This window comes from Neocloeon triangulifer, unplaced genomic scaffold (assembly GCF_031216515.1).
Source record: "Neocloeon triangulifer isolate White Clay Creek 2 clone unplaced genomic scaffold, ASM3121651v1 ptg000022l, whole genome shotgun sequence".
NCBI classification, from domain to species: domain Eukaryota; kingdom Metazoa; phylum Arthropoda; class Insecta; order Ephemeroptera; family Baetidae; genus Neocloeon; species Neocloeon triangulifer.
Window position 1 is genome coordinate 590979 of NW_026775562.1, and position 22819 is coordinate 613797.

Genomic DNA, 22819 nt, shown 5'->3' on the forward strand with positions numbered 1-22819 from the left:
TATTATTTACTTTATACTTTAGAATTTAGATTATTAATTTTTGGAGGTAAAAAAATTCAGGAAGATATTCTAAAACTAGAAACTTCCAATATTATTTTTAATTGTTAACAGTTAATTACAATAAACTTGCAATAAGATAAAGTCCAGTTTTTTCTGATGTAATAAATTGATAGTTTGATAAACCGTTAAATTTTTTTCTTCTGTTGTATTTTCAAAATTAATAAAATTGAATAGTCAATTACTCTCGGGTATTTATTTAATTTTAATTTAGCACTTCAATAAACTTTGAATTTCAATTACAATTATTTTGTACTTTAATGAAATTTCTTCCTATATTTAATTAAGTCCAACCCTTTAATTTTCAAGACGTTGAAAATTAGCCACTACAAATTAAATTCCGCCTCTTTTGGCAATTAAAAGAAGAAAAGAACAAGTGAAAAGGCTCCTTAATGTGTATGCAACTGGCATGTCCGCGAAGCTCAACAATAAGCATAACTTATGACGCCCATTAAAGCGCGTTCTTTTCTCTCTCTCGTCCAAATTAAAAATTCAAGCAGCGGATTTTTCCGGCAGCCCCTCTTTATTATTTTTTTTTTAATTCGGCACGGACGGAATTCGGCGTGTTTTATGATCAAACCTCTCGTAAATATAATTCCGGGGTGGAATTTGACTTTTTCCGCCCGCCCGGAGAGGAAGAAAGAATGAAGAAAGGGGTTATTTCGCTGCTGCTGCTGTGTGTATACAGCCGAGATCATCTCCTGTGTGCTTCTTCTTTCTGCTCATTATCTACGTGCAAACACACTCTCTCTCTCTCTCATACAACCCTTTCTGCACGGCGGAGCAGCCGAGGGAAATGAATGAGTAAACGCTTCGGTATTTTTACTGCTCGGCGTTAAAAATCGTCATTTTCTTTCTCTCTCTTTCTTGTTGTGCAATTGCCGGCGGCGGAAATTAGCAACGCCGAGTTTTTTAATAGAAAAAAGGAGGAGGAAAAAGGACGCTTGCTTTTCGCCGCCGCCGCGCCTCCCCATCAATCTTCCGACGAGCATTTTTAATTTTCGCCCGTTTTTTTCACGCGGCAACGCGCGCTAATTAGACTTTACGGAAGCTTCGCGGTGATAACAGCGGACAGGTGATGGCGAGAAAAGTCTTTTCTGAAAGAAAAAAAATCATTTATTTCTACTCAAAAATGGAAAAAGAAAAAACTTCATGACAAAATAATAAAAATGACAATTTTTCCATTTTTTCCCAAGTATCTTTTAAATAGAAATTCCGTTTTACAATTTTAGAAACAAAAGTTTTCCATGGTCTTGAAAATTATAAATATTTGAACATCTTTCCTTTTTATAAAAGTGACAATTATTAGTCAAAAACGCATTTTCGTTGGGAAGTACATTTGTTCAAAAAAATTCAATTAATATGACGTAATAAATAATTTAGGCAATATCCTGAATTCCTTGAAAGAATTTCATTAAATTATTATTGTATTCCAAACTTTCAAATAATATCCATATATGCATAATGAAAAGAATTTGGACAAAATATAAAAACCGTATCTAATTGGACCTTCCTAAACAACACCCTTTAGCTTCCTCATAATTATTCCAAGCCAGTAGTCGCGCCACTTTGGTATGCATACTTGTTGTGTTTACAAATTAATTACAAGCTGGCCGGGCGTATAAAAACAAACACGCATAAATTGTTGTCGAGGCCGACAAAAACGACACCATAATTGCACTTGGGCCTCTCGCGGTCGTTTGTTGTGTGTGGCGGCGGCTCAGTATTAATTTAGTAAACAGCACGTTAAACGTTTCCGCAATGCAAATGGGCTGTTGCCGAACTTCGCATCCAAGTTTTTCACCCGATATTATCATCTACCATGCTTGAAAGTTGAATTATTACAGATTTAATTGTTAAATCTCGCTAATTTTACAAACATTTAAGCTTAAAAATCCACGCATTGAAAATTTCCTTCGAATAAAAAAAGAAATTAAATGATGTCGAAATTTGTATGAAAACTGAAAAGGGCAGCATTTTTAACATTTTTTTTTTATCGTACGGAGTTATTTGAATTCAACTTCTCAAGAAACACTCAGTAAAAAAAAAACATACATAAATTTACTATTTTATCTTGGCAATTTCTAAAATAAAATTAGACTAGTTAATAAAAGAAATTTAATAAGCACTATTTTTTTTTATTTTACGCCTATATCATTTTTAAAAGTTAAATTGACAAAGTTTATTTTTTATTTTATATTCATACTAAGTTTATTTTTATGTTTTAAATTATTTTTTTTTCTTTAATTACTATTTTATGTGTTTTATCTGTTAACTACAAAAAGTAATGAAGTATAAGTATTACTGCTACTTTTAGGATTTTATAAAAATATAATATCAGATTCTGCATTACCTTCTGATATACTCAGAATTTAATTTATACAAATCTTGTCTTGTTTTTCTGTGAATTCGGCAAATGTACAAATATTTTAATTAAATGATTTTAATATACAGATAAAAGCTCTCTAGGCGTAACATATTTTATGTCAATGAATATTTTAGTGATTTTCGGTGAAACTGTATGGTTGCAAAATTAAATCCCCTTTTGAAAATAAACATTTTGATATTGAAATTTTCTTTCTTTGATAATATAATTTTTGATAATTTACTTCTTCAAATCCTCCTCAAGTACTAACTTTTATTTTAAATATTTTAAGCAATTTGAATGACCGCATTATTATGAAAAAGCCTAACCCTTTCTAAGGAAAGGTAAATATTTTGTAATTTATGAAAAAAAAATCAAATTTACTGAATTAAAAAGAATTGTACTCACGCGTCTCCTGCCCTCACGGAGAATGGGCGGCCAAGCAAGAGGTTGGGTTGAAAACTGGCTCTTGGTCCAAGGACTGACTTCGAGTGGTCCTTCGCCTAAACAATTTCCCTGCAACACAAAAATTTAACCATTAAAATAAAAAACTTTTCGAGGAAAGTTTCAGGGGCGAATATTTTGAGGGGCTCATCATCATCAGTGAGCCAAATTGCCAAACTCGCTGCAATCAGAGCGATAAGCACCAAGTGCAATTAAACAGCGCGTACGTAAACACATCGCAGAGCTTGAGGTGAGTCGGCAGATGTTTCAACCCCTTCGAACAACTCTTTCCTCCGTGATGACTCCCTAATGAGTGTGTTTCGGTTAATGACAGCCCTAATGTCATGCAACGATTAATCATGCGCCGCGAGAGCAGGCACGTTTCGGCTCAAATCAAGAAAGGGAAAGCCAGCTTAAGATCAGAATAACATCCGCATTATTTCATGTAGAAGCCAACAAAAACTCAGAAAATGATTTAAACTTATTCAAATTGAACAACCTCAGAAATAAAATATTTTTAAATATTTAACAAAATATTTTTATATTTTTCTAACATTTGCTGTTTTTTTTTTTTAATTTCTTGATGAATTGTTAAAATATAATGATACTTCTAAAACTAAAAACGTTAGAGGTCACTTTTTAATTAAACTGCAATAATTTTTTTCACTACTTTTTAATCTAATTCTAATTTAATTTTATTTCTAATTCAACTCAATTTTTTTATTCATTAACAAAAATTCTTGAATGTTTTAATTTCTTTATTTTACATGAACGTCAAAATTCCCCCAGATAAAAATCAGATTTCAGAGAAATCGCACCGCCTTTTCAAATCGTGCACAGCCTGCTTTGTAAGAAAACGTTTTCCAAATTCTCGTACACAAAACAACTGAACTCGCACACCCTGCAATTATTCACAGTTTAATCATCAAATTCGGCGCCTTCCTGACGTTTTCCCCGAACGTAATCTGATTTACGAGGGCACACAAAAACACCCCAGAAACAATATTTCACGTGTTTTTATAAAAAAAGTGTTTTTTTTTCTTTACCTTGCCGAGAGCGCGCAACAACAAAACACATTATTTAAGAAAAAAAAGGAAGGAAAAACGAGCCGCACAAATAAGCCAAAACAACAGCCTCGTTTTATTTCCGTGCCGCGCACGTTAGTTGCTCAAGGTACATGGAAAATTATATGTACATCTCTCGTCCTTATTCTGCTTTAATGCCTAATTCTCACGAACGCCAGATTGAAATCTCGTTTTCTGATGTTGTTTTTCTTTCTCTCTGCGCGTTGCTTACCGGCTGAGCTTTATTATTATACACCGACCGACCACCCTCCATCTAAACAAACCCTGTTCCTTCCTCTTAACTACTCTTGCGGCACGAGAGACATTATTAAATGCAATCAATAATTTGCACGCCATAAAGAGCTAGACCGAGCTTGAGTGCCCGCGGCTCATAAATAACAGCAGGCGATCACAAATTTGTATTTAAGCATAAGCACCCACGCAATGCAGCCCTCAAGAAACAATAGCCAATAGAATATTGATACCGAATAAAGAATAACGGAATAACTATCATAAATTTAGAAAGTAATTATTTAATGTGATAATAAATAATTTAGTTGCAAATTTAACGAGAATTTTAGAAGAATTGGATGAAGGATTAACTATCAATTATTGATTTTAAAGGTTTGGATACAAAATAATGAAAAAAAAAATGTATGAAAAGTTGTTACATATAATTTTAATCACTGTTCAAAGAAATAAAATATTTATAAAAATTACAAATTAAATACGTATTAAATTTTAAGTAAATAATATTAAATCTGATAATTAATAAATTGCAATAAATATTTGTGGGAGGCAAGGATTTCAAATTTACATTTTAATTTATTTTTAAATCTTGTATTTTAATTTAATAATTATTATTATTTAAATGTTAAATAACCTTTATTTTCATATTAAATATATCTTTATGAAACGATTTTTTGGGAGGTGAATAAATGAATTATAATTTCTACCCTCTGTTCCGTTATTGATTCGAAAACAACCCTCGCTTGACGTCCGCATGTGTGTGCATCTAACTTGATATTTTATGCAAGCAATCAAGAGTGGTGTGCTCTGAGCTGGCCACGCAGGCGGACCAATTTCAATTAGAGGGCGCGTGGCCCGCGGTGCTGCACGCCAAATAAATTTATCTCGACTGGGGAGGCCAAGAGCAAAGGAATAATAAATATACGAATTCGAGATAATTACAAGCGTGACATTTGCTCCGATACAAATAAGTAAGTCGAATGAACTTTCCTCCGTGGTTTGGCATTTTAAATGCAAAACTCGCCGCCTTTTAATTTCCCGACCTTTTTAGCGCATTTACGCCACTCCAGTGCTCCCAACCCTTTTCTGTATAAATTTATATTTAGCAGTTTTGTTTGAAGGACGCACCTCACTTTTGTGTGTTGGGAGGAAGCGGTGGCAAATTATTATTCTTTTGTCGAGGCGTCTTTTCAAATTTGTCGTCAGCCGAGAGAGATAATCCGCCTTAAATAAGAGAGCGCGGAAAACAGCGGAGACACGAGAGGAAAACGTCATTTATTAACAAGCTGCCATCAAGAAAAATATGCAAGGCGATGCTGAAATTCACAAGCCGTCACAACCGCCGGCAGCGAGAGAGGGATGAAATGAATCTGTCAGGAGGGTTGCCTTTGCTTCATGCATCTTGTGATTTTGGTGCAGATCAGGAGATTGACAGATTATTATTTACTTTAAAAATGATGATTGTCTTTAATTTAGAATGTTTATTTTAATATAAAAACATTTATTTTGCTAAATATTTTACTTTTATAAAAGTTTTAAAATTTATATTTAATTACCTTGTCTAGTGAGATAAAGGTTGAAAAATTTAAAATCCCATGAATCAAATCAGCAAATAAGAATTATGCTCAAAAAATGTGATTTAAAAGGTTTAAATTTATCAATTAATACAATTAATTAATAAGAATTCTCAATTTGTGACCACTTTTTAAATTGTTTAATTATCTGCCCAATTTTAAATTAAAAAAAGCAGTTTTTCATAAATTCGTCATTGAATTTACAAAGTTCTGCAGCAAGACAGTTTAACCAAATTTGCAGTCTCTTTCCACCCCTGCTTTATTTGGAATTAAATTGCACGGTCGGATACAAAATCCTCTCTCTCTTCTCTCGCCGCGTCTCTTCCGCCTTTCTTAATGTAAGAAGATTCTTCTTCTTGCGACTTAAAATATACATAATACAATTTAGTCAACTTGATGAAGTCCCGGCGCCGAGTTGACGTGTTGGAAATCAGGACATGATGCCATTGTGCTGCTGACGATATTCCCCCCTCATATATTTATGATTGCGGGGAGCGAAAAGTCGAGCCCGCGAAAGCTGATTTTTAAGGTAAATATCCACGCGCCGCGAAAAATGCGGCGCTGAATTTTAAAAAGCGGGAGTCTGAAAAATTACGCCGAATTTATCACGTGGCATAATATTCGTCGCGTGCTCCCTGAATAAAAAAGTAGACAAATGTAATATTCGCGCGTTTAGAGCGAAGGGTACGTTATTTTCCTCAAGTCGGATATGGAAATCTTGCATGTATATGCTGGGTTATATTGTTGATGGTTTTAAGTCGCTGAGCTAGATGGATGTTTATTTACGTAAGCTAAAACACCATCTCGCCCGTCATAACCCCGCGCCAACCACACTCCTAGGGCCAGGAATTTAATACACTGTCAAAAAAAATCGGAAAATTACGTCCGTGTCACGGCAGAAACGAAGTAAAAATAGTACGGACAGACATAATTTTCTGTACTTTGCGTCGTAAAATACCTTTACGGATGAAATTGATATGCGATTTTACGTATTTGGGATGTAGCGCAAGTCTCTGTAACAGATCCGTAATTTTACATCTCGCTTTCGGACTTTTACCTGAGTGCATGCATGTTAGGGGAGGAAAGCTCAGGAGAGAATAGGGAGAGAGGCTGAAAACGTCATCACCCACGCCAGCAACTGACAAAATTCAACCCTCGCGCCTCGGCTGCAATCAGTTTAGCGTCTTTCGCCACAAAGAGAACTCCTCTTTGCTGCATCGGGCACAACATCTCTTAAAATCATGGAATATTTTGCAGCGAAGCCGCTTAATTTCCAGTTGGAGGCCTCCGCGAGTACTTGAAAAATGTAAGTTTGGATTAATCATTTTTATTAGAAGAAAATACGTTTATTTAATGGTTATTAAAAAGTCGCGCGCAGCTAAAATTTATGCATATTATTTTTATTTTTTTTAGATTGGATTTGAAGTGAGAACTTTTGGAATAAACTCGTCCCTTGTCAATGGAAGTTGTGTTGGCAATGCGCAAAAGGTATTTTATACAGAGATTTCTCATCAATGTTTTGCTAAAGAAATTTATTTTTATTTTTCAGACAGTGTTTTCATCAACGCAAGATACGATCCAAAAGGATTTTCTGAAAAAGACTACGTCAAGAGTTTCATCTACCTCAATATTAATTTTTACTTCATGTGAGTTCTCTGTAAATCCGTGATTATTAATTTATTGAAAATAAAAGTAGCCATTTATAGCAAAAATAAATTTTGTGATTTTCTGTAAAACTACCATAAAAATACGTAAGAAAGTAGTAAAACAAAAATACGGACACAGTACGTAATATTCTGTGCGAAGGAAGAAATTTTCTGTAACAAATCCGTAAAATGCATCTACGGGAGGGGAGGCGGAAAAGTGCGGGCGCTCAGGTAAAATCCCTTCTTGAGAAGAGACGTACTTTTACGGCATACGCCAGAACAATAGTTTGCACCACAGATACGTAAAATCGACCATTCCATTTTAAACAGTGTAGCGAAACTGGAGATTTTTGTGGTCGAGTGTAGATAAACAATATCTTAAGCTGGTGAGTCAGAGGAGGCGGTCGGGAGAGAGTGAAAGCACGAACCTTCGGACGGAAGGAAGGAAGTTTGTAATAAAGAGGTATTAATATTATGAGATACTGCAAGCTTCATAAACAATACAACCGCAAGAATTTGGAAAGAAAATGCTCAGTTTCTCTTGAAAATATAAAATAAATTTTAAGGGAAATTTGCTATTATAATACAAAGCCATGAAATATTGATGTTTTTTAATAAAATAGCGAGTAAATTTTAATTTAAATTTGCTTCTATTCTTGAAAAGATAGATTTCTTACTTAAATGAAGTAAAAACCATATATTAGCTGATTCTCAAAATTCTTCTTTTTAGTTTGTAGAACTGACATAATTTTGAAGAAGATTCAAAAAATTCTAATTCCTTAATTAATTTTTTGAATTTTTAATATTTAAATTACACCTTACTTTAAAAAATAATTAAGTTCGAGTTTAAAATATCCGATACTCCTCCACTCCGTCTTAATCAGAAGTTCATCTTTTAAATTTATTCTATTTCAGAAATAAATATTATTTTACCGTCTGTAACTTTACGAATGGCTGAAATTAAAATTATTTCAGTGTTTTTATTTTCCACGTTTGAAGAGCAAATTTTCCTCATTCGGATATTTTACGCCGAGAGGCATGTAATGTACAATAATCTGCTCTCTTTGCTCACCCCCGCCAGCAGCTCGCTGAAAACGACACTGAGCGCCGAAATGTAATTTCATTCTTCCCCGGCCACGCTCACGAATTCGAAATCAGCAGCCTCACTGCCCGTGGAATATTAAATTATTAATGTTTTCATAAGCACGAACAACAAAAAGCGGGCCCGGCTTTACTCAAGTGTTTAAAATACATAGTGGAAGAGGACGCTCGCTTTTTTCTGCGTGATATTTTTTATTCCCTCTCTTTGAATATGATATTGCCACACTATATTTACAGAACACGTCCGCGCGGACGGAAGAAAGGCGGCAGGCAAATTTATCACACACGCGCCGAGTGGAGAGAGAGAGAGCGAGCAGTGCCCGTTCAAGTGAAAACTCAGAAATCAAGCGCCAGAGTGGACATCGGCAGAATTGGCTGCTGCCAACGATGAATACAAATATAATATGCGCATGGATATTCCGAAAAGAAGAGCCGAGATGAAAAATTGGACAGACCCGTGTCAGCTTTTTGACGTGGACTTTGACGAGATCCAAAAAATTTGAAAGCTCTAAATTTTTTTAGATCTATCAGAAATAAATTTAGATTTAATACAAGATCGTAAAATTTTATTACTAAAAAATAATGCCAAAAGATTTTAAACCGATAATATTTTTAAATACTTTCTCTAAAATATAAAATAATTATTTCTTATTTTATTTTTTAATTGCTTCGTTAGGCAACCTGCAGTGCTAGTCAGCATGGCCGGTTGCATAAGCAACTTATGAATATTTTCACGTTTTTTACTTTACACGCATGAATGGAGCAGCCGCATATTTATTGCTCGGTGGCTTTTTGCTGAGGTCTCTTGTGTCAGCATTATTTTGCGAGCATCTTCCTCTCACGCAAGGGGTGTGAGAAAAGCCGGCAAAAAACGCACGCATTGCAGGGAGAGATAGAGAGAGATGCAATCAAGTAGAGAAACAAGCCCTTCTCGTCAGCAGAGCGGGCACGAGAGAAGAAAAAGTATAAACCAATCCCCCGACCACTAAAGCGAATTAGTGGTGGCGAATCTGAAAGTAAAAGAGAGAAGACGATAAGGGATTTATTCACTGCCGTTTGCTACAAATTGCTTACTTCTTAATTGTGTTTTCCAAATGACAGCGGCGCCCAGTGGCAGAGATAAAAATAAAAGAAAAGAGGGTGCCGAAGAAATATAAAAAAGGAGAACAGCCAGGCTTGATGACGCGGCAGCAGAAATTACAGGGCGAGACAGCAGAGGATGACAATTGCACTAACAAATTAATTCCGCGAGAGGAGAAAAAGAAAACTCCTGGGATCTGTTCGGGGGAAAACACAGATGAGAGAGACAAAGAGACGGACAGAGAGAGGCAAAAGGCAGATTGCTTTGTATTGATGACGGCAGTCGCGTCAAACAGAATTGGAAAAAATAGCAACTTTAATTTCAAAGAGCACCAAGAAAAAAAATATTAAAAATAGCTCCTTTCATTTTCAACATGACTGATTTTTATCTGGATTAATATTCATTTTTACTCTAAATTAAACTGGAATAATTCAACTAAATGTTATTGCAAAGTACATTTAAATTTAAAAAAAAAAAAAATCAAAATTGTAGCGCATAAATGTTTGAAAAAATGGAATACAAATTATGAAAATTAAATGTAATTTGAAAAAAAAAATCAAATTTCCAAAAAACTGTTACTCTTGTAAAATTTAATTTTAGAATTAGATATAAAAATTCAGTTTTTTGTTTTCTTGTAAAAACTGGGGAAGATTATAAAAAAAAAACAGTTTCTAATTTTTAAACAAGATTTTTTCGTATTTTAAATAACACTTGTAAATTTCAAGGAATTTCCTTCCTTGTTAAATAATATCGATCTGCCACAAATTGTCAACCCTCCTGCGCGCAATCAAGAAGCGACAGCACGTTTTATTTGTAGTTTCTTACGCCGGCAATATCTGCATACATCTGCAGAGCGCGTATTTACCGTCCTTCCGAGTGTAATCCGCGAGGCGAGAGAGCGGCGTCGTCATATTGCAGTCGGCGCGTTAAGTCGGAATGTGTGCAATATCGGGGCATGTAAGTGTACATTCGCTCCTGGGCTCTCTCATATCTCAAGGTGTCATACGAGTTTAAATGAGGCCGGCGCTCGGGATCATTTGGGAGGTTGTTTATTTGCCTTCCGCCCGCTCTCGCTCTCCCCGTCTCAAAGATACCTACACAAGTAGCGCCGTAATTAATAGGCATCAAGTGCATAGCTTCAATTTTTATACACACTCGGCGCGAACTGTGTAATTCGAGAGCGAGTTGACGACGGCCGAGGAATGCGTGTCATTTACACACCCACACGCGACAAATGCTGACGCGCCACGGAATCCGCGAGAGCAGAAGAGCTCAAGGGACCGAGCAAGAATGCGAAATGTGCTGGCAGACCAGTCTAACAGTCTTTTTCTCGTTTTTATAATATTTTTAACTGAAAAAATCATTAAAAAAAGATGATTTTCTAAAGAAAAAGAAAAATAAATTGATTATTATGAATTTTTATATCTTAAAACGGTTCATAATTTTATCAAATTGAGGAAGGGAAAATGGAAATCTGACTATTAAAAACAACGGTTGGAAGGACATGTAAAATAAAATTAATTAAATTCAATCTGTGCAAAAAATAAAGAATTATGAATTTTATATGAAAGTCGTTGAATTATAAAAATGAAGAAGAAAACAAATATTTTTTTAAGATAAATTTATCTGTTCAAAATTCCAATATTTAATTGGAATCCTTCAAAATAAAGTAAAACTGCAGCACTTTGAACAAGAAACAAGTTTTAGCTTATTGAAAGCTCACCAGCTGACAATACTTCAATTTTTTTTTTTTAAATTTAATTAGAAAATTTATTCTTAATCTTTATGATTTTCACCTACTTTTCGGAAATATCTGTTAAAAGTTAAAATTGGACTGGACAGTGTTTTTCAAAAATCAACAATAAATAAAATTAACAAAACTAAACCTTTTGTAAGATTTTTTCTTTTTTTATTTTAAAATAAAGAATTGTAAATATAAAGTTTACTATAGAAACAAGCCAAATGGAACTGTGTTCAAAGTGATCAATTTCAAACTTTCTTAGTTTCAAAAACAGGAGTATTTATCATGTTGACAGACGTTAGACGTGTTCATTCTCCCATTTGCGACGGAAAATTATACCGCACATACGCACCCTTACACCCACGTGTGTGTGTGCATGTAAATTTGATCCCCCTCGTTGCGAAATTCGTACATTTCGCGTACGCGCCCGCCGTTATTCTCGCAAAAGTAATAAAGCATCTCGAGCGCAGAGCAGCAGTAAAATTGTACCAGGTGTCACTTCTTCCAACTTATTTGGATATGAAAATACACACATGCACGTGCCTTCTATGCCGCGTCGCATTCTGCCGCTACACGTATATAAATAACTTTTGATTAAAGCCAAAGTTTCGGAGGCGCGACGAGAGGAAAGGAAAGGTGCGTGTGAGTGCAACTAAAGGCTTTGTGTCTTTGGTAATTTGTACTCAGGGAGACCAAAACGTGCTTTCCCGCTTTCAATTTAAATTTCAAATCATTTGTGTTTTTACATTATAATTTAAACTAATTAACACAATTCAATGAATGCAAAACCTGAAAAGACGGCATGGAACGATTTTTCTTAGAAACTTATTAATCCATTGAAATTGCCCAGATTAACAAAATTGTTTAAAAATAAAATTTTGAAAAAAATAATACTAATAAAACCAAAACTGTAAGTAAATCAATAAAATTTAAAATTTTGTCAGCTCCTGCCTTTAAAATAAAAATTACATTAAAATAAAACAAAATAATTATATATTAAAAGTCAAATCAAATAATAAATTAATAATTTTTATATTAAATTTAATAAATAAACTTAAATATAAAAAATGTTTCTTCTAACAGTAAACTTTTATGTTTTGTAATGAAACTTTGCTATTATTTAAAATACTGTAGAACTCACCACAACTCTTTTTTCTTATCTGCCATGTAAGTTGATTAAATATGAACTAATAAAAACCTACTGACCGATTTCTCTCAGCTAAAATCGCACCACTCAGCTGTATTGCATGTTTTTTTCTGATTACCCACGCACAAGATAATATTTTGCACGCACAACTCGAGGAAACAATCACATCCTGTGTCTGATCCGCGCGCAAACAACATATAACACCGCAACGAAATCGAACGCGAGCGTGACAAAATCGTGTCACCGACTGAGATTCGATTTTGCTTCTCATCACATTTTTAGTATAACGAGCAGGGGAATGCGCGCATCTTTCTCTCTCTCTCCGACGTCCTGTGTACACATTTTCATGCAGTGTACGTCTGTGTGGGCAGGGTAGGGAGGGAAAAAAAACACTACTGTACACAAACGCAGCCAACGGACGCCGAGGAAATAAAGTAAACACGCAAACATATACAGACTAATTCACAGAGATGGATTTGCTCCGTCTGACGTGATGACGGAGCCGAGAGACGCGCCGAAACGAGACTCGCCCGCCGCGGATTTTTGCACTGCTGACGAAAACCAATAAGCTCAAGGCGCTCGATACGAAAACGAAGGGCGCACGTGGCGGAATTTTAGCATAAAAAAAAAAACAAAATGAAAAGAATAAAACAAAAATGTGTAATATGAAATTTAAGCGAATTCAAGCAGAAAAATTGTAAAAAGTTAATTTTAGATATTTTGAGATCAATTTTAAGTTTCAACATTCAATTTACTTTCTAATAAAAACAATTTTTACAACGAGGAACAGCCAAACTTCTTCATTTCCTTCAACATTCAACTTTTAATTTAAATTGTATGAAAAAAAAATACAAATTGGAATAATTTTGATGAATTTTTGCCACAACCCGTTCGTAAAGCTTGTAATTAGTTCTAATACCACCATAATTTTGGCTGGACCAGCAGGATTTTGCTCCTCTCTCCACAAAATTATATCATATCTAAAACAATAAAGTCCAGTTAACCTGGTGGGGGTGCCAAGCCCAAACATAATACCGCACACTCGGCGCTTTTCACGCTAATAAACTTATGACTTTTTAATTTATCCTGCAGACAGATAAAACAGCAGCATTATAATCTAATTTTCCACTATACAGCATGCAAATAGTGCGGTTTCCAGATTGTGCTCTCTGCAATAAATAGCGAATTCATTTCGGCGGCGCGGCAAGATCGCGTTCACGGCGATTAAATTTTATTTCAGCGCCCACCGCATTCTGCACAGCAGAGAGGAGCATACGGATTTTTCGATCGGTGGTCTTTTTTATATATTTTTTTATTATTTCACATAACGACACATTCGCACGCAATGATAATTATTTTTTAAACAAATCGCGGCGTGTGCTTTTTCTGCTGCACGTGTTTGCGGTGTTTGTGGAGTGAAAGCGAGATATTATAAATACACGGATCGTTGTTTTATTTTTTTTAATAATATCAGCGCATATGAAACACACGCATGAGACCGTGATTGAGCTGGACAAGTGCAAAATAACAAGTGAGAAGTCACAACGCAATTCTTTATTGATTCAGTAAGTAATTTTTCAAATGAGTCATTGAAGTATAAAAGGAAATAAAAATAACAGCACTCAATGAAATGATTCATTTCGTAAATTTTATTCTACCTATAAATTATCTTAAAAAAACTTAAATCAAGTATTAATATTATTTGCAATATACTAAATATTTTTGTGTTGAAAGAAAGATTTGAAAAGAAAAAACTGCCTCAGCCTGTCTTAAGTTTTGTGAAATATTGGAATTTCTTGAATTTTTTGTTTCAGCGGGACAGAAGGAAAGGGTGGAGCTGCAGAAGAAAGAAATTAATCATAAATATTAAGTTCCTGAATTGATCCAAGAAAGTGAAAATCAGGGTGAATTGACTTGATTTGAAAAGTTATAGAGGAGAGAGGAAATTATAAGAGTGGGGGTAAAGGGCGAAAAGGAGGCAAAAGAAATGACAGGAGAGGGGAACGATTGAAGGGAAAGAAGGAATTTTTTTTAAATTTTCTACCTTTTACCGTGAGCAAATATAATTCAAACTTTCCGAATTACGAATAGACACTTCCATATTTTTTCCGAACTAATTCCTAATCGGAAGAGTTGAAAAAAATCCTTTGGTCTTCTCCGGGGAATATTTCATACGGCTTAAAAATAAAAACGTCCGAAATCCGCATTACTCGAGAGCAGCCCCTAGCGCAGCTCTTATTGTTATTGATACGGAAGCTGTGCCGGGCGGGCGAGTTTTGGGAGAGATAAATGCACTTATAAGCTCAGAGATGAACGCGGAGGAGAAAATATTGGAGAGAGAGCCATATTAGAATATAATACTGGGAGTAATGTGTGCGCGCTGCTTTTTGTTTTTAATTGGATTAGCGCGACCGTCGAGCAGCAGGACAAAAAAGGGGTTGCACAGCCAGCCCGATCGACTTGCTTTATGATTAAAGATGGCTCCTGTATATATGTGCACTCGGATGCTAATCCATATATCTGCAGCCGGGCATTAATAATTTAGTGGCTTAAATAATTTTTAATTTATTTATAAAAAAAAAATGCTTATTTTGAAGTTTCAAGTTTTGTCAGCGATTAAGTGCGATCTTATCTGGCGAGACGAAATAGCGACCATTAACGCGCGAAAAGTTTCGGAGATTCCTCATCGGCGGGAGGGAAGTTTGGGTTAATAGCCCATCGCGAGAGTGAACCCCCGTGGGCCTGTTTCGCTGCTGCATCTTCCGGAACAAAAGAATATTATATAAAGAAGCGCCTGCCGGGGCTATATTATTATTATTGCTGCTTATAGAACAGCCAACAGCAGTCGAGATTAGGGAAGCTTGCAGGAATTAAAATTCTTGTCTCAACCCGTTGCCTTTTTTGATGAGAATAAGCCGTGCCTAATTACTTTATTGTTGTTTTAATTCGAGTCATTTTCACGCCGGGGGAGATAAGGGAAGAAGCTCCACAAGAGAGGTGCAGTCTGTGATTTAACTTGAGAAGCAGCTTTTGGAAAATTGAAACGGAAAAATTTTTAAATTAATATTACAATATTAAAAAATTTTTATATCAAATAAAATATTCCTGATATGAGCTGATAAAAATTTTTTCCTTATTTTTGCGAACATTATTCTTAATAAATCAAAATCAGCTTTTAAATATTTCATCATATCTTTATATTTTATTTTTGCTTTGCCAGATTTCTATTTGCTTTAGTTTTATCAACTATTTGTGTCCACGGCCAGGACTTTTGTCAACATCAGTTTTGTGCATTTGTCATTTCCTCTCCGTCTTGTTTTGATAAGATTTCCCCCAGGCCCAAAATCAATCCCGCCCACCTTTATAAACAAAACATTTCCTTCACCTGCCATCAGAATACAAACACTAAATAGCACAGTTTTCACCTTTCCTCTTTCATTTTCGCCAAAGCAAAATTTTAAACTCGAAAAAGCAAATCGTGTGGAATTTTCTCTTCTGATATAAAAACGTCTTAATCCCGGTTCCCTTTGATTGCCCTCTTGAAAAACTCTCTGCTTTTTCTTGCCGAATGTTTAGAAATTCACAAGCCATGATGCTCCCCGAAATAATAAAGCGACGGCGAGTGTGTCGCAGCCGCTGTTATTGTTATTATTATGTAAATTAATTCGGAGCAAAAAAGCAGCCGAGACAGCATTTCTCGGGCGGTGTAATCGAGTTTTAAGCGCGCAGCGTCGAGGAAAGGAGAGTTTTTATTTTTCTTCTGCCTCCTTTGCGCTTTTCTTTTTAATTTGATGGTGCTCTGCCTGACGAAAAAATTAGGGGAGCGACTGAATTCGGCCCCAACTTATACTAATTCGCCGCACAATTGAGTGAACATTGCCACACACTCTGCTGAATTTCAGTCACCAAAAGTTTATGGAAATAAAGAAATAAAGAGGAAAGGGACGATTCGCTTATATTTAAATTTAATGAAAAACCTTGCAAATTAAATGAATTAATTAAAAAGAAACTAATTTTACCTGTGCAAGAAAACTTCCACTTTTCAATTTTAATATTTTTTTACTTCTCAGATAATTGTTAAGTGTGCGTGCGTTTTTTTCTGTTAAAATTAGTGTAGAGTAGTGTTTTGTTTGTGTTGTAAAGTGTAAAGCAGTTTCAGGGGTTAATTTTTAAGAGGTTTTAAATCGCGATCCAGACCAGTTATGTTGCTCTGTTTACCCTAATTTTCCGAGTTTTAATTGAAATTCTGATTTTTTTGTGACTCAAAAATATTAATTTTTGAGGCATTTTAAAAATTAATTTCTCAATTAAAAGTCAAAATTTTGGTTTGTATATTCCATTCTTTAAAACCAAGTGTTTCTCGCACAGTTTCAGTAAATCCACGTAAAAACCTCATAAAATTTTTTTACTTACATAATATATAACATGAGTACTTAAAACCAGTTTTAATTTCTGTAAAAATTCAACATTAAAATTAACTTTAACTGGAACATGTTTAAGCTAATTTTAATCAAAATAAAATTTATAATAATATGCGCTCATTTTAATATTGCTATTTATTTCTAAAATTTAATATTATTTAATTTTTAATTTGTGCTTTTTCTTCAATATTACCCCCCCCCCCTTTAATATACTTGCTGCAAGTGCTATTCTCAATTGTTTTGGCCTTTCCAATTTTACACTGTGACGCCAGGCACCTTCTCATAATTTTTGGTGTGTGTAGGTACAAACTATTTGTATTGCATTTTGACCGCGCGGCGCGACACAAATACGATGACGTTTTATTTACAGAGCGCGAGAGAAGCTGTTTTATTTACGCTTCCAGGAATTTTTTTTACCTCGCCAATGTTTATCTTCAGGCGCTCACACACACACATATATATATTCCTTCGAAAGGGAGGGGTTTGGTTGGTTCTCTTTTTAATATTTTTTTGAGGAAGGTAGAAATATTAAACGTCGCCGAGCTTCAACCTTGGTGTAATATTTTCACAGCTGGCCCGGCAACAAAATACGTAAAGCGTCCAAATGGATTGATGGGATGGTAGTTTTTCATCTCTCGCTCTTTCGCCTTGTTTATTTTTTATTTACAGAATGCACAGATTTCCAAACAGAAAAACGCATGCAGGATCCCCTGCATCAGATTTTGATGTGTAGAAATTAAATTGTATATATGTAACTAATATATAGAGATATGGGAAGCATAATAAAAAAAATCAAAGACGATTTCATTTCAAAACGGGTGTTTAGTTTTTTTATAATCTTATCTATTTGTGCAAATACCAGAATAAACAAAAATATTCTCAATCGGAGTGATAAAATATTAAAGAAATAATACAAATTAAATTTTGTTCTAAATAAATTTGAAAAAATAATTTCATTTTCTTGAAATCTTTTTCATCAAGTATATAGATTTTCTCTCAGGATGACAAATAATTTCAATTTATTTTTCCTATTTCAGCAATAGAGTTTAGGTTCAAAATTCAATTATTGTTTTTTTTTTAAGTAACTAGCAAAGCTTACTTATTGCCTATTTAGTTCAAATTGGTCATCCAGAAAGTAATTCGGGGACATTTCAGTAAGAAAAATGCCCAGTATTTTGTGCAATTTAGTCATTACGCGGGCCTGGTTTTATGTGTGTTTTGATGGGGTCGCGATATAAACCCCGAAATAAAACAGCTCGGCTTTGTTTTTTATATTCCGTTTGTTTTCGGCCTCATGCGAAAAGCTCTGCTATGCTTTTATTTTCAGCTAAGCAGATAAACACACGGTATACGTATAATAGGAAGCGACTCACCCTTTGCTGACTTTTCGGAATGGTGAAAAAAGAATAAAAAAAACCGCTGCGTGTTTCGGGGTGATCAGGATTTACACGCGGATTTTTTCGTTAATTTCTCTCCTCGGTCTAGAGAAACAAACCAACTTATTTAGCGGAGCGTGCGGAATAAAAACTCAATAAAAATATATGTTTCGTTCGACCCCCTTCTCTGTCGGGGCAGATTAATATTTTGAATTTTCCACCCGAGCAGAAGCTGCAGATTTGCACGAGCCAGAGCGAGCGAGCGAGATGCAAAACAGCGATGAAAATAAAACAAGGGCGGCACAACAATAAAACAGCCAGTGTATGAGAGATGACACGATATTTCCTATTGCCGTTTATTTTATTGTCTGCTGATGCTGTTTTCCTCCTTTGCTCTTTTTGTATAATTTTTCGCGCTAGCTCGTAAAGATTATAACCGCGCGCCACACCAATATAATAAAAAACACGGAGTTGCTCTCTCGTGCTTTTTTTGATATATATTCTGAACTGAGTTAGTCGTGTGTGTGCAACATCGCAGCCGTGAATTATTGTGTTTTGTGCCAGGGAATGTAGTTTCGCAGCCAAACAATAATATCGTGTAATAATAATAAACTGGCTCTGTGGCGCGCGCGAGAACACAGAAGCGCTTATCAAATGAATGAAATTTGCCTGCTGCTGTCCCTTTTGGCCTCCAATAAAGATGGAAATCTCAAACTTGGATTATTGCATTGTTGGTCAAATCACAAGTGAAGAGTAACTCAATGTTTATGTAAAAGTTTAAAATTGCAAAAAATAATTATAAAATATAATTCAGCACGTTTTTCTTACATTTTAATCTAATTGTTTTACTTCATTATATTGTTTATTTTATTGCAATATTTTCTGATTTTATTATAATTAATACAATAATTTAAAACAATATAATTTTTTTTCCTTCTCTTTGACGCACATTGTTGTTATTTCGATCCGGAATTACAAATTATATTATAATCTTCATTCAATGATTAATTGGCAAACATTATTTTCTATGTACACACATTATGGGTCAAGTCTAAGACAGTGTTGGTTTTATTCATATGAATATCATAAATACGTTAATAATTCAATGTTTCATAATAAATTAAACCTGCAGTTGCAAAAAGCTATTTGCATTGATATATTTTAAACAAAAATTTATTAAGTCAATTATAATAAATATTTAATTGGAAAAAAAATATTTCTTCCATTGCTAAAGGTATATAATTCAAGAGTAAGTCCTTCTATTATTATAATTAACAATGAAAACAACTAAAATTCTAAATTGCAAATCGCCGAATTTTAATTAGGCCTTCGAAAACTTGCTGTTTCCGTGATGATTTTAATTAATCAATTGATTTTTGCTTCAACCCTAAAAATGACTTATAAATTAAACTTTTTCAAAGCAAATTATTTTTGCAGACCAACTAACACGCGTTTATACTTTATAGCCCTGTTTTCCCGCGAGATGGGACGGTTTTATTGCTAGTTATGCGCCGAAAATCAACTCGCTGCTCTCCTCTCTCCTTCTTCCTCTTTCTCTTTGGCGTCCTCAAACAAGTGTCTCATGTTTCTTGCCGCGCAAAATAAGCACTCGGCGCTCTTCATCATCTTGATGTCTATAAGGGAAGCTGCCGGTTTTGTTGTTCTCTGCATAAACCCCATCTTTCCGCCGCGTGCTGCTGTGTTTTTTGCCAGTTACTTTATTATCAGGGCGAGAAGGAGAGACGACGAAAGAAGAAGAAGAAGGAGCGGAGCCAAAATATTTTCCAAGCAGCAAGATAAATAGCGCGAATATCATTTTGTGTGGTTCATCATGTTGCCAAAACAAGAAAAAGATGCTCCGCCGCTGGAACAACATCAGCGTATTTTTTTTCCCTTCGCGCTCTCTCTGCAAAAGAAAGATTTCCCGGCGCTCCCCACCGGATTTCTTGGGTTTTAAATAATAAATTATTTAATCAGTAAACACGCCAGTAAATGAAAATTGCTGTGTGTTGGCAGCCTGCTTTATTTGTCGGCGAGGAGGAGAAGGAAATTAAAAGCTCGTATTTATACTGTCAGAAAATTGTGTATAGTTTTGTTCTCCGCGCGGCTGTGCTTGAGCCAACAAGAGAGAAACGCAATATCAAAAACCACCACCGCTTGCTTATCTGCAGAGCAGGGAATTATTATTTTTCTTCGTTATTTTCTTCGTGTGTTTGGCGGAAAAACATGCACCGGGTTAAAATCAGTCGACCGACAAAAATACAAAAACCACGGGTTGTGGAAAAATAACAACCTGGGTAATGAGAGCGGAAACGAAGAGGCAAACAATTAAACGAACAAACTGACAATAATAAGCCGTAATAAGTGAAAAATAAAAAAAAAAATAAGAGGGAGAATCAAAATTAAGAATTTAAAAGAAAATAATTAATTAAGCATTTTACAATCTATTTTTTTGTTTCCTGAAATATTTAATTTAATATTGATTTTATGATGCTGAAAGTTAAGCAATTCTTCCAATTCAAAAATAAATTTATGCCATAAAAATTAATAAATATATTTTCCTTAAAACTTGGACCTAAATATTTTCTAATACTTATTCTTCTTCGTATGTTTGTAACCATTGCAAATAATAACTTCTTTTGAAAAATTGATATTTTTAATGTCTAAATTAATGCTTTAAAAATATTGTTGCAAATTTTACTACCGAGCTAGAATTGAGCAATCGAAGGGGACTTACCAAATCCATGCAAATTCCAATTTCTCTTTCCTTCTTCCGACGACTTTTTAAAGTTATTCGTGAATTCCTTATTCAGTCAATGGCACGATTTCTTAACTATGTTTGACAATCTCGAGCTCCGACACTCTCACAGCTGCACGACACAACGTCAACAGAGCACTGAAAACTCCTTACCAGTCCCTCGAGCTAGGCCCGAAAAAAATATATAACACACACAACTAACTCCTCCCCTTCGCTATGTGTGGCATACATATTATGCACGAGAGAGCCGAGGCCTTTCATTCTCAATAAACGCCGGTCTTTGTTGTGCCCACCTTGTATGACAGCACAGGGTGCGCTGCACGTTTTTTCGCTTTAAACAAAAACCGGAGCAAAACGACCTCTTAGTGAAAAGTGAAGCGCTTTGTTATTCAATTCAAATGGGCTCTTCTTTTTATTAAACATTTTGTCAGAACTGAATCTCATTTTTCATATTCACACCTTCGACATTATAAGGAAAATTAATTTAAAACAATGAGTTTATTTTGTATCCAAATCAAAGAAGAAAAATGAACAAAGATTAAAAACAAATTTTCCTGAAAAGAATATGTGAGGATTTGTTTTGAGTTTTTTTATGATTTTTTTTTACTATTTATTCAAAAATAAGTTGCATGATAGCTGATTTTTTTTCCAACCCCCAAAATAAATATTCAAAATTCTCGTAATGAAGCTCGACAGAACAAAAAATTCTCTCACTCTCACGCAAAACCGGCAGCATCTCTACAAACAAAATATTTTTATTTAGCTGCATATTTAAAAAAAATCAGCCTGGCAGTTTTCGACGCGCCAAAAACATAAAAAAACCTTAAGGGCAGTCATGCATTTATTTCATTTTCTCCTGCCGAATATATTTCTATATATTTTTGTGCTCTTTTAACTTATTTATTCAGAGCATCAACTGGCGGCGCAACTGATTCGGAAAATTTTTCATACTCGGAATTCAGTGCGAGTTGTGCAGTTGTCATTTGAGTTATTGTGGACGACGGCGGAGAGCAACAACGCCGGGGCACACAAAAAGCTGTAGGGGACAAACAGTAAACATCGGCAAAGGGAAAGGGGAGGATTAAAAGAGAGAGAAATGGTCGGACACTCGTGTGCATAGCGAGAGAGAGCGACTGAAATAATAATCGCAGCTGCCCGCCCCTGTAATTTATGCAGCGATCTTGGCGTCCGAGCTGCGCCGGTGGACTGCTGAATTTATTTAATTTAAATAATGCATGCGTTCGAGCCTTGTTTTGCATTTTATTATCGAAGTGGGTGATTAGTTGGAGAACGACGGAGAGAGAGATTTTCCAGTTCGAGAGTGACCACAGGTGCAGGTGGCGTGAAAAAAAAGCGCGCCAGCCTACACACCCCTTTTCCTTTCAGCTCGAAATCGGCACTTTTATAAATGCCACGTCCACGCCCATTAAGATTTATTCAGGAAAATTTATAATAAATTTCATCCACTTGCAATTTTCAATTAAATTATTTAAATATTTTGGAATTTTTACTTTCATTATTTTAGTTTTATGGTGAAGATCCAATTTTTCTGGTTATTCCTAATATTTATGCCTCGCCACGCCTCAAGAGGGTGCAATTTTATTCGAAATTTAAGAGCTCGCGGAGGCTTTTTTAATTAGCCACCCGGTATCAAAAAGCAATTTGGCACGCGGCGACCGGGGGCTGCTGCAATTTGTGAATAATATTTTACAACCCAATTGCGGATATAAAAAGCATTACGATAAATTTTCATTACGCAGGCTGCACACACACCTTTGCTCTCCCCGTGCCGCTT

At 34.9% G+C, this 22819-nt stretch overlaps 1 protein-coding gene across 15 annotated transcripts in view; it reads right to left on the reverse strand.

The window, feature by feature from the left end:
• Positions 1-22819, reverse strand: part of LOC132204753 (forkhead box protein P1) — a 241170-nt gene that overhangs the window by 53598 nt on the left and 164753 nt on the right. For 13 of the 15 annotated variants that reach the window (XR_009442553.1, XM_059633487.1, XM_059633486.1 and 10 more), the window contains one exon: positions 2831-2938. Coding sequence is in view for 9 of the 15 variants with exons in the window: in XM_059633481.1 (XP_059489464.1) it covers positions 2831-2938 (108 nt within the window). In the remaining 6 variants the exon portion in view is untranslated. Of the gene's footprint in view, positions 1-2830; positions 2939-12463; positions 12704-22819 lie in introns of those variants that run through there. The other 2 variants (XM_059633490.1, XM_059633489.1) reach the window with 2 other exon arrangements.